The sequence below is a fragment of the Aquarana catesbeiana genome, linkage group LG11, assembly GCF_042186555.1.
Source record: "Aquarana catesbeiana isolate 2022-GZ linkage group LG11, ASM4218655v1, whole genome shotgun sequence".
NCBI lineage: Eukaryota > Metazoa > Chordata > Amphibia > Anura > Ranidae > Aquarana > Aquarana catesbeiana.
Genome location: NC_133334.1, coordinates 98691809 through 98704012, shown reverse-complemented (window position 1 = coordinate 98704012; position 12204 = coordinate 98691809). Strand labels below are relative to the sequence as shown.

The following is a 12204-nucleotide window of genomic DNA, read 5'->3' as shown; positions in this document are numbered from 1 at the left end:
ATTATTCATCATTCACAATAGCTTTGTGGAAAACAAATTTGATGGTATGATCACAATAAGAATATCCTAAAATGTTCTCATATTTTTCCACAGATGTACTGCCAGTGTGTGTTTATCATGATGAAATTTATAAGGTAAGAAACCTCTGGACAGCAAAACATGGCTTTTTCCTGAGGGAAAAAGCCCAAAATGTGTGATTTTAATATAATGATTTAATATAATGATATGGCTTACATGGCAACATAAAGTATATGAAAGAGGAAAACTATTTTTTAGGTTTTGGATAGGGTAGGTATAGATATTTACCACCAGAACAGGTGTGGCTGTGGAAAGACTTCCACTCCCATTATGTTTCAGTGACAACTGTGGTCACCAGGACAGAGAGGGCAGGAGAATCCCCCTGCAGAGGAGACAGAGACAGGTGAGGAGACAGAGAGAGACAAAAACATGACAGAGGTTCTAATTCTTTCCCACTCTATCCAAAACCATTTGCCTTTATATACACCTCATGCATGTATTGTAGTAATGTGCAAGACAATCTGATACGTGCTTTAACCAATTGAGTTCTCATACCTATAATTGCCTTATGGACTGGATCAACGTTTACAAATGTTTCTGAGCTGTTAGAAATGAACTGAAATTAACTTTAATGTTAAGCCAGCCATAGATGTTGATGTGGGAAAGAAAATCACTTAATTTCCCCCATCAACACTGACTTAATCCCTCCTGGGGGGTAGGCGGGAGATAGCCGTCCCTATCAGAACACAGTGATTACTGCTAGCGGCTATAATAGCTGCTAGCAATAATTGCATGCAAAATATGGCAGGCTGATTGTACCCAAGTTAATTGACGGATCAAGTTTGGTACATACAGCCTGTCCATACATGGTTCAAATTCTCGGCCAGTCCCTGCTGAACCAGACCGAATCGTCTATGGCTGGATTATTTGTTGTTATATTTGAGAATACATTACTTCATAGTACAATCAACTAGAGAGGTCAAAGACAGTTTTTTTAAGCTTTTTTACTGCTTTTTACAAAATGGATCTTGACAATACTGTCTTAAAAAATATCTTCTAGTCAATCGATAGACAAAAATATGTAACAATACAATATACCTTTAGTTTTAAAACAACTAGTGTTACTGTAGATATAAAAGTGCACATGTTATTTTATAATTTGTCCCTTATTTTGTACAATGGATGGCAAAATTATTTGCCAATTATTAAATGGGAATTCTTTTTTTTCAGTTTTGCATATTTTTGCTAATATAACACAAAAAAACGAATGAACCCTATAAACAAATATAGGAAACGTTTAAATATTATTACTTAAAACAAATTGTAGAACAAGAACAGTTAAGGAAAATTGCAAAGATTGAATAGGCTAAGGCTAATTAAGGTTAATAAGTGGTTACTAAGAGGTTTGAGTGTGATTAATGTATAGCTGAAACACATGATGTTTTCTTTTGAAAATAATCCTTACAAATGTATATAATACAATTAGGGGTCTAATATAGCACAATCATAAATAATTTTTTATCAAATATTTGACAGCATTATATGGAATTTAACCCCCTTTTTTCCTTTCATAGCCTGGACATTCAATCCCTCAAGCCCCAGATTCATGTCATGAATGTGTATGCTCATATGACATAGATGCCGTGACTTTACTGCATGCAGTGAATTGCACACCCATTTCTTGCAAGAAGGAATGTGACAAGGTTAGACTTCATCCTGAACAACGACAATTATAACAGTATAACATTCTTATAGTGTCTCTAACTGCCTTTAATCCTTTGTTTTAGGGCTTCCAGTACATGGATGTACAGGGTCAATGCTGCGGTCACTGTGTACAGGTTGAATGTATAATGAAGATGAAAAATGATGAAATTATGACTATTCCGGTAAAAAAAATTATTTTCTATGGTATTAGCTGGTTAGGAACAAGTGCCCACTGTGTCATCCTTCTATGCCCTTACTTTAACTACTTGCCAACCGCTCTATAGCCAATTGATTGGTACAGCGCAGTCGTCCAGTTCTGGGAGGCCATCATATGTCAGCCTCCCGTGATAGCACCCTCCATGTGCCCCCTGCTGGGTGTGGGCAGCGTACTCTGTGTTTGCAGTTTTCTCCGGACACTGCAGAACACATATTGGGGTAAAGAGCCAATCAGAAGCTCTTTACCACATGATCAGCTGTGTCCAATCACATTTGATCACGATGTCAACAGAAGCCGGTTACCGGCTCTATTTACCACGGTCAGCGTGTGGAGGAAAGGAGATAAGAGCCAATAATACTGCCAATCTGTGTCCACTACTGCTGCCAATCTGTGCCCACCACTGCTGCCAATTAGTGCCCACCACTGCTGCCAATTAGTGCCCACTTCTGCCAATCAGTGCCATCTACTGCTGCCAATCCATGTCCACTGCTGACAATCAGTGCCCACAACTGCTGACAATCAGTGCCCACCAGTGTCTCCTCATCGATATCACCTAGTGCTGCCTACCCCTGCCCATCACTGCCACCTACAAGTGTCCATTAGTGTCGCCTACCAGTGCCCATCAGTGTTGTCTACCAGCGCCCATCATTGGCACATATCAGCGCCCATCAGTGCCACCTATCTGTGCCGTCTATCAGTGCAGCCTCATCAGTGCCGCCTATAAGTGCCCATCAATGCAGTGTGTCAGTGCCCATCATTGCTGCCTCATCAACACACATCAGTGAAGGAGAAAAATTACCTGTTTGCAAAATTTTATAACAAACTATTTCTTTTACTATTTCTTATTACTTTTCTTTTTTTCAAAATTTTCGGTCTTTATTTGTTTATTTAGAAAACAAATAAAAAACCCAGTGGTGATTAAAAACCACCAAAAGAAATCTCTATTTGTGTGAAAATAATGCTAAAAATGTAATTTGAGTACAGTGTTGCATGACCGTGAAATTGTCATTCAAAGTGTGACAGCACTGAAAGCTGAAAATTGGCCTGGGCAGAAATGTGGTCAAAGTGCCCAGTGGGCAAGTGGTAATTTGAGTTTAGTTTGCTTGTCATTTAGAATTGCGTATAATGGAGATGCTGCAATAGTTGAAACTCCACATACATGTGAAACCAAATCCGTTTGTATGTGTGTGTTTGGGATGGGGTATTCAGTACTTATTTGTTCATTAAAAAAAAAAAGAAATAGCAAGTAGACTAATCAACTGAATTATATATTTTAAGAATATTTAAATTTTGTTTTCTAGCCTGGTGAGATCTGGACCCCCTCTGCTGACAACTGTACTTACCATCAATGTGTCCAGAATGGAGACCATTTTGACATTCACATCACAAGCAAGGAATGTGCTGTCCCCAGTGAGAAAGATTGTTCATTGGTAAGCATAACATTTTGCAAAAAATAAAATATTTATTTATTAAAAAAATGTTGGTGGTTTAAATATCAAACAATGTTTTGTTTCTCACAGGGCTACAAATATGAGAAGGCTGAAGGGGAATGCTGTGGCAAATGTATACAGGTGGCTTGCGTAATGAAAATGAAGGACGGTACTACACAGGTTCTGCAGGTACAGCTTGATGAATCAATTTCAGCCTATTAAAGGCAGATCAGTGAAATGCTCTTTGAATTACTGAGTAACAGGAGAGGACCAGGTGGGGGCAATTTTCCCGGTACCAATAGTACAAGATATGTTAGACTGGTGGCCTTTGTGAAGATACATCACCATTTAGGCATTGGTCAGATTAGAAATCAAAGTCAGTGACACAAATTATATGATAACCTGCTATCCATTAAGACCCGTGATAACAGTGTCTAGGAAAAATAAGGCTTCCGCCACCAGCTTCATTTGCGGTTTTGGGCTATCATGTGACTGAATGCAAAGTGATGCAAAGAAAGATTATGCTGGCAGATGTAAAAAGATGTGCCAGAATAAAACATGTCCTCTGGCATATTTTACATGCTACACTTTCTTTTGCCCATACAAATCTGCCCCGTCATGAAAGAAATACTTGATTGTGTTTGCCCTCTAGGCTGAAGGTCTCAGTTTTCCCCTGTTGAGTAAGATAGCATAAAACTGATGTGCTTCACTTGATCACTAGATATAATCCAGCACTCAATATATGTTAAATAATATATCAATCATAGCATCCATAAAAGCCCAAAACTGCATTCAAGAGGAGGGCTTTTAGTGGGATGAAATGTGATAAACAACTGAATTGAGACTCCCTATCTTCAGGACCAAATTAACCGCACTGATTGCAAAGCTAATAACTACACCTTTGAAAATTATATTGTACATTTTGTTGCTTGTATCTGAGGTTCCTACATTTTATTCATATAAATATCGTTCTTTTCTTTGAAACATTTTAGCCTGGTGAAACATGGAGCCCATCCAATGAACCATGTACCAAATATAAGTGCGAAATTACTGAGGGCCAGTACATTCCTACGGAAATCCCAACATCTTGTCCAAGTGAGGAGTGTCCACTGGTAAGTTTTATTTTTATATGAAAGGTAGAACAAGTATACAAGGATAATGACCCTCTTATTGGGTATTTTTTTTCATCCTAACATTTCTGTAAGGCACTAATCCATGATGTTTTCATTTGGAACTTGATAATCATTAAACACACCTGCCGGTGATGCTGAAACACCCTCCATGCTGCCTTTCTCATACAGAAAACCTGATGTAGAAAACATTCCACTACTAAGAAGTTTCTCACAGCCATCACTCAGGCTGTATCCTGGAGGTTGGAATATAATTAGCAATGCAGGAAACATAAAAAGTGGAAGTTACAGCTCATCTATACAGGATTCTGACTTTGAGCTGCATATGAATGCATCAGCCACCCAAAGACAGTCAAAGCCGCTTGTTGTTAAATGTTCAGGTTTGTAACTAGGGGAGGACATTAGGGATTAACCAAAACAGGGAGAGTAATAACATGCTTTAAACAAAGCATGGAAAATGATGTTTGGCCAGAATGTCGATGAAAAATATGTAAAATATTGAGAAAAGTGTTTTCACAACCATCAGTCCACACTGGAAATTCAAATGTACTTATTAATAAAAGGGGTCTTTTGAATTTATCTCAGCTGTTTTTGTTTAACACACAAATCAATGTGAATGCAAAAGCTACTTAAAACAGCTTGAAGAACCCCATAAATTGCTAGAAGACCTGTTGAGCAACACAAGGGCAGGTCAAAACAATTCAGAAGCGCCTGATACTGCATTTGACTTGCTTCTGAGTATGATGTTCAGTGTTCAGCCCTATGGATCCTCTATAGATCTGTGCGTGCTTTCTGACTTAATGCAATGTTTACTGTATAGCATTAGTAGCTTACTGATTCATTTTATTTGTTGCTTAAAACAGCTCTTTAAAGTGAATCCATCCACAAAAAGCTATAAGCAGTTATAGAATTCAGACACCCAAATATGCTTGAACAGGCCTATATGAGTTTTCCCTGCTGCTGCAGCTATGGATAGATGTCAGGACATTCTAAAAAAGGCAAAGCTTAGACAATTCCACCTTCCACCTACCACAAATTCCTATTGACCCATCAGTATGAGAAACTGCTTCACTAGCCAAAAGGTATGTGTGTGTATTGGCAGGAGCTTCCATTCTACCTGGAAGTGCCCAAACTGATTAAAATATTCCGGCAGAAGGATTTCAATTGCTGCAAGTAATACCAAGATTTTTTTAGGATTCTAATTAGCAAAGCCACACTCTGGAAATAATGAGGTTTTAAATATACTTGTATTGATTTAAATATTGATTATTGTCTCTTTTCTTTTAGGGAACCAAGTATGAGCGGGCTGAAGGAGAATGCTGTGGCAAATGTATACAGGTGGCTTGTGTAATAAAACTGAAGGATAATACTACAAAGATTTTGAAGGTACATCTTAATGAATCAATGCAGATTAGTCATATCATAATAGGTGCTGCATCACTGACACCTAAGCATGGATGACAATTCTGGTGCTATATGTCTTATGTTATTTCTGGGATTCCATCATCCATGCAGCAGCCTTCCTAAACCTCATTATCTGTTCAGACATTTGAAAACATAACACAAAAGCATTTTAAATTATATGACGTGTAGCAATCACAAGATTCCTAAATTACATCCAGTGTGGAGGCTTGTTGTACGATAAAATGTGGGAAGAAACTAAACTGGAACACTTTATTCTCAATTCCAAATGTGCCTGAGAATAAGATTTTAAATCTAGTATTTATGTATCTAAGGTTTCTACATTTATTTTGTTTATATAAAAAAAGTATTCTTCTTTTGTTTTAAAAAAAAAAACAGCCTGGTGAAAAATGGACCCCACCTGATCAACCATGTGCGACATATGAGTGTGAAATTATCGACGACCAGTTAAACCCAACAGAAATCAGAAGAGCTTGTCCAATCGAAGACTGTCCACAGGTAGGTTTATATACTTATTAAAAAGAGTTTTAGTCTAAATGATACATTTCACTTGAATTCCTATAAGGGGTACAACTCTCTTACTGAGGTGTCCGTTTATGAAGCAGTGATCAGCGGTGATCCCGAGGATCACCGCTGATCACAGTCCATAAACAGTTTATGAAACAGTGATAATCGGGGGAGAACATGTTTGAACTTGTTCTCCCGCCGATTATCTCTACACACAGAGAATCCTCATTGAATGACAGTAAGGGCCAGTTTATGAAGCGGTGATCTCACCGCTTCACTGGCGATCTGAGTCAGAATTCACACTCCCAGGTTCACCAGCTCAGAGGTGGTGAATCGGGGAGTGAAGAGGAAATCTGGGGGGATCTGAGGGGGAAGGAGGAAGATTTTTAACTTCCTTATGCCTCGTTCAGACCCCCCAACACTGTAAGCATGTCCCCTGTCATATTTATGTGTATACATATATATACATATATACATATAATGTGTATATGTATATATATATAATGTGTGTGTATATACATGTATATATAATGTGTGTGTGTGTATACATATGTATATAATGTAGGGGGACTCATTATTTTATTAACATTTAGAGCCCTTGCACACTGGGGCGGTTTGCAGGCGCTATTGCGCTAATAATAGCACCTGCAAACCGCCCCGAAAGTGCCACTACTTTTATTCCAGTGTGCAAGCCCCGAGGGCTTGCACACTGGAGCGATGCGCTGGCAGGACGGTAAAAAAAGTCCTGCTAGCAGCATCTTCGGAGCGGTGAAGGAGCGGTGTGTATACCGCTCCTTTACCGCTCCTGCCCATTGAAATCAATGGGACGGCGCGGCTATACCGCCGGCAAAGCGCCTCTGCAGAGGCGCTTTGCGGTGGTATTTAACCCTTTCTCGGCCGCTAGCGGGGGTAAAACCGCCCCGCTAGCGGCCGCATACCGACGGTAAAACGCCGCTAATAATAGCGGCGTTTTACCGCCGACGCCGCCCCCCGCCCCAGTGTGCAAGGGCTCTAATCGTCCGTGTATTGAGCAGTGATAATTTATCACCGCTTAATAAACTGACATCTCTGTATTTCTGGTGCTGTAATCTCATAAAGTCTCACGAGATTCCAGTATCAGGGGCCGTTCTCCACTGTTTGAAGCATTTGTAGATCTCTTCACTCCTCCGAAGGTGAAGCGATCTACAAAGCTTCATAAACAGGCACACAGAGGAGAAAGATCTTCACTGTGAATGCCGGAGAACGAAGCAGTGAATAGATTTCACTGCTTCATAAACGGACACCTGAGTATTTCAGTTTGCTATACTTATGTTCAAAACATAAGTTTGTAACAATGGGAGGGCATTAGGGGCAAAGAAAACAGGGAAAGCAATATCAAGCTGGGAATATAAGGAAAAAAATATTTAAAAAATATTTTTGAGGTAATTTGTTGTGCAGAAACTGCTACCTCCAAAAAATAAAGAATTGTGGTTGACTTTTCAGAAAAACAGCTAGTCCAGCTTTATTATGTGCCATTTTCATGCTACAGCAGTGTATTGCTTATATTAATAAATGTTTCCTTTTTCTCAGGGCTACAAATATGAGAATGCTGAAGGGCAATGCTGTGGTAAATGTGTACAGGTGTCTTGTGTTATGAAACTGAAGGACAACACTACAAAGATTTTGCAGGTACAGCCTGATGAATTAATGCCGACGTGTATTAATATAATAAGCATTACATCCCTTGCACCTAGAGTAAGATTGACAATTCTGGTGCGATATGTCTTATTTCTATTCCTGACCTCGAGTTCTGTGCAGACACCTGAAAATGCAGATTTACAAAACATATTTTAAGTTATTTGGCATCTGCAGCATTCAAAAAAGCGCTAAACTGGTCAGTGGAGACAGGGCCATCTTTAATATCGATTGGACCCTCAGCAAACATTTTTCTTGGATTCTTCCGAATCCACTTATCAACTATTTGCGTGCAGTGTGGGCTCAAGGGGAAGCTGCCCCTTTTGCCCTATGTTAAAGATGGCCCTGCGTGGAGGCATGCAGTGAGATGAAATGTGGGAAGAAATTAAAGTGGAACTCTTTATACTCAGGACCAAATAGGCCAATCTGATAGTAGACATGTGCAGTTCGTTTCATTCCGAATTGAAATTCGAACAAAGTTTTGTTTTTCGGAAATTTGGATGTATCCGAATTTATGAATTACAATAGTACCAAATTTAAATGGGTCCGAAATAATGAAAATAAAAAAAATTGGATGAAATTAGAATTCAAATAGATTTCAATATAGTTACATAGTTAGCCAGGTTGAAAAAAGACGCAAGTCCATCAAGTTCAACCAAAAAAAAAAGAAATAATACAATTCCATATACACAAACCTATAGCCACAATCAATCAAGAGGAAGGCAAAAAACCCCAGCAAAGCATGATCCAATTTGCTACAGCAGGGGAAAAAAATCGTTCCTGATCCCCCGAGAGGCAATCGGCTTTTCCCTGGATCAACTTTACCTATAAATGTTAGTACCCAGTTATATTCTGTACATTTAGGAAAGAATCCAGGCCTTTTTTAAAGCAATCTACTGAGCTTGCTAGAACCACCTCTGGAGGGAGTCTATTCCACATTTTCACAGCTCTTACTGTAAAGAAACCTTTCTGTATTTGGAGATGAAATCTCTTTTTCCTCTAGACATAAAGAGTGCCCCCTTGTCCTCTGTGAATAACTCAACACCAAGTTCACTATATGGATCACTTATGTATTTGCACATGTTGATCATATCCCCCTTAATCTCCTCTTCTAAAGAGGGAATAAATTCAGTTCCTCTAATCATTCCTCGTAGCTGAGCTCCTCCATGCCACTTATCTGTTTGGTTGTCCTTCTCTGCACTTTCTCCATTTCCCCAATATCCTTTTTGAGAACTGGTGCCCAAAACTGAACTGCATATTCCAGATGAGGTTTTACTAATGATTTGTAGAGGGGCAAAATGATATCTCTCTCTGGAGTCCATACCTCTCTTAATACAAGAAAGGATTTTGCTTGCTTTGGAAACCGCAGCTTGGCATTGCATGCTATTATTGAGCTTATGATCTACCAAAACCCTCAGATCCTTCTCCACCATTGATTCCCCCAGTTGTACTCCCCCTAGTATGTATGATGCATGCATATTCTTAGCCCCCAAGTGCATAACTTTACATTTATAAACATTAAACCTCATTTGCCACTTATTTGCCCAATTAGACAGTGCATTGAGGTCGGCTTGTAAATAGTTTTCAAATCAATTTCAAATAGTTTTCGAAATCAAATAATTTTTGAATTTCCAAAGAGAATAAGATAGAATAGAAAATAAAGGAATAAAATAGAAAAAAATAAAATAGAATAGAATATAACAGAAGATAAATACAATAGAGTAAAACAGAACACAATAGAAACTAAAAGAACAGAATATAATAGAATAGAAACACATAGAATAAAATAAAATAGAAAGAATATAACCATCTTCTGAAATTCGAATTTCAAATAGAATAAATTTGAATTCAAATACATATGAAAAGAAAAGAACAGAATAGAAAAAAAGAATACACTATAAAAGAAGAGAAAAAAAACAGAATTAAAAAAAATAGAATAGAAAGAATATAAACATTTTTAAAATTCAAATATAATCAATTCAAATTTGAATAGAATAGAAAAGAATAGAAAATAACAGAATAGTATAGAAAAAACAACAGAGTAGTATAGAATAGAAAAATATAACTATCTTCCAAAATTCGAATAGAATAAATTCAATTTTGAATAGAATAGAATAAACCAACAGAAAAAAGAATATGATTGAAAAAAAACAATAGACTAGAATAGAATAGAAAGAATATGACCATTTCCCAAAATTTAAATAGAATAAATTTGAATTTGAATGGAATAGAAAAGAATAGATTAGAATGGAAGATGGTTATATTCTTTTTATTCTATTCTGTTTTTTTCTATACTATTATGTTATTTTCTATTCTATTCTTTTCTATTATATCCAAATTCTATTGTTTTTTTTTAATTATATTTTTTTCTATTCTATTCTTTCCTATTCAAATTTCAGAAGATGGTTATACTCTTTCTATTTTATTCTATTCTTTTGTTTTTCTATTCTATTAATTTCTATTCCATTCTATTCTGTGCTTTTATTTTCTATTCTATTTTTGTTCTGTTTTACTCTATTATATTCTATTCTTTTATTTTCTGTTATATTCTTTTCTATTTCATTATATTTTTTCCATTCTATTCCTTTATTTTCTATTCTATTTTAGTCACTTTGGAAAATGGAAAACTATTCGAATTCGAAAACTATTCTAAATTGATTCAAAAACTATTCTAAATTGATTCGAAAACGATTCGAAAATTATTTGAATTTGAAAACTATTCTAAATTGATTTGAAAGCTATTCGAATTCAAAGAATTCTAATCGATTTGAATACAAATAAACAAAACAAATTCCAAAAATGAATTAAACAGATTAAAGGAATTTAATGAAACAAATTTATGTAACTAAAAAATCGAAATAAACAAAACAAATGTTTTCGTTCTACGCATGTCTGATAGCACTACAAAGCTGAAAATTACATTTCACAATTTTTTTTTTGTGTCTGAGATTTCTACTTTTAATTTACATACATAATGTTCTTTTCTAGCCTCATGAAACATGGAGCTCGCCTGATCAACCATGTGTCAAATATGAGTGTGAAATTATCGATGGTCAGTTCAACCCAACAGAAATCAGAAGAACTTGTCCAATCGAAGACTGTCTACAGGTAGGTTTATATACTTTTCAAAAAGAATTTTAGTCTAATTGATACATTTCACTTGAATTCCTATAGGGGGTACAACTCTCCTACTGAGTATTTCAATTTTCCATCTCTGCTATACTTATGTTCAAAACATAAGTTTGTAACAATGGGAGGGCATTAGGGGCAAAGAAAACAGGGAAAGCAATATCAAGCTGGGAATATAAGGAAAAAAAATATTTAAAAAATATTTTTGAGGTAATTTGTTGTGCAGAAACTGCTACCTCCAAAAAATAAAGAATTGTGGTTGACTTTTCAGAAAAACAGCTAGTCCAGCTTTATTATGTGCCATTTTCATGCTACAGCAGTGTATTGCTTATATTAATAAATGTTTCCTTTTTCTCAGGGCTACAAATATGAGAATGTTGAAGGGCAATGCTGTGGTAAATGTGTACAGGTGTCTTGTGTTATGAAACTGAAGGACAACACTACAAAGATTTTGCAGGTACAGCCTGATGAAATAATGCCAATGTGTATTAATATAATAAAGCATTACATCCCTTGCACCTAGAGTAAGATTGACAATTCTGGTGCTATATGTCTTATTTCTATTCCTGACCTCGAGTTCTGTGCAGACACCTGAAAACGCAGATTTACAAAACATATTTTAAATTATTTGGCATCTGCAGCATTCAAAAAAAAGCTAACTTGGTCAGTGGAGACAGGGCCATCTTTAATATTGATTGGACCCTCAGCAAACATTTTCTTGGACCCTTTCGAATCCACTTATCAACTATTTGCGTGCAGTATGGGCTCAAGGGGAAGCTGCCCCTTTTGCCCTGTGTTAAAGATGGCCCTGCGCGGAGGCATGCAGTGAGATGAAATGTGGGAAGAAATTAAAGTGAACTCTTTATACTCAGGACCAAATAGGCCAATCTGATAGTAGACATGTGCAGTTTGTTTCGTTCCGAATTGAAATTCAGCCAAATTTTAGTTTTTCAGAAATTTGGATGTATCCAAA

At 36.8% G+C, this 12204-nt stretch overlaps 1 protein-coding gene across 2 annotated transcripts in view; it reads left to right on the top strand.

Annotated features, from left to right (window-relative positions):
• LOC141112207 (mucin-5B-like) overlaps positions 1–12204 on the top strand; it is a 72599-nt gene that overhangs the window by 51598 nt on the left and 8797 nt on the right. For both annotated transcript variants that reach the window (XM_073604802.1, XM_073604801.1), the window contains 11 exons: positions 94–134; positions 1593–1721; positions 1806–1904; positions 3241–3369; positions 3460–3558; positions 4362–4481; positions 5787–5885; positions 6300–6419; positions 7998–8096; positions 11091–11210; positions 11590–11688. In XM_073604802.1, the coding sequence (XP_073460903.1) occupies positions 94–134; positions 1593–1721; positions 1806–1904; positions 3241–3369; positions 3460–3558; positions 4362–4481; positions 5787–5885; positions 6300–6419; positions 7998–8096; positions 11091–11210; positions 11590–11688 (1154 nt within the window). The remainder of the gene's footprint in view (positions 1–93; positions 135–1592; positions 1722–1805; positions 1905–3240; positions 3370–3459; positions 3559–4361; positions 4482–5786; positions 5886–6299; positions 6420–7997; positions 8097–11090; positions 11211–11589; positions 11689–12204) is intronic.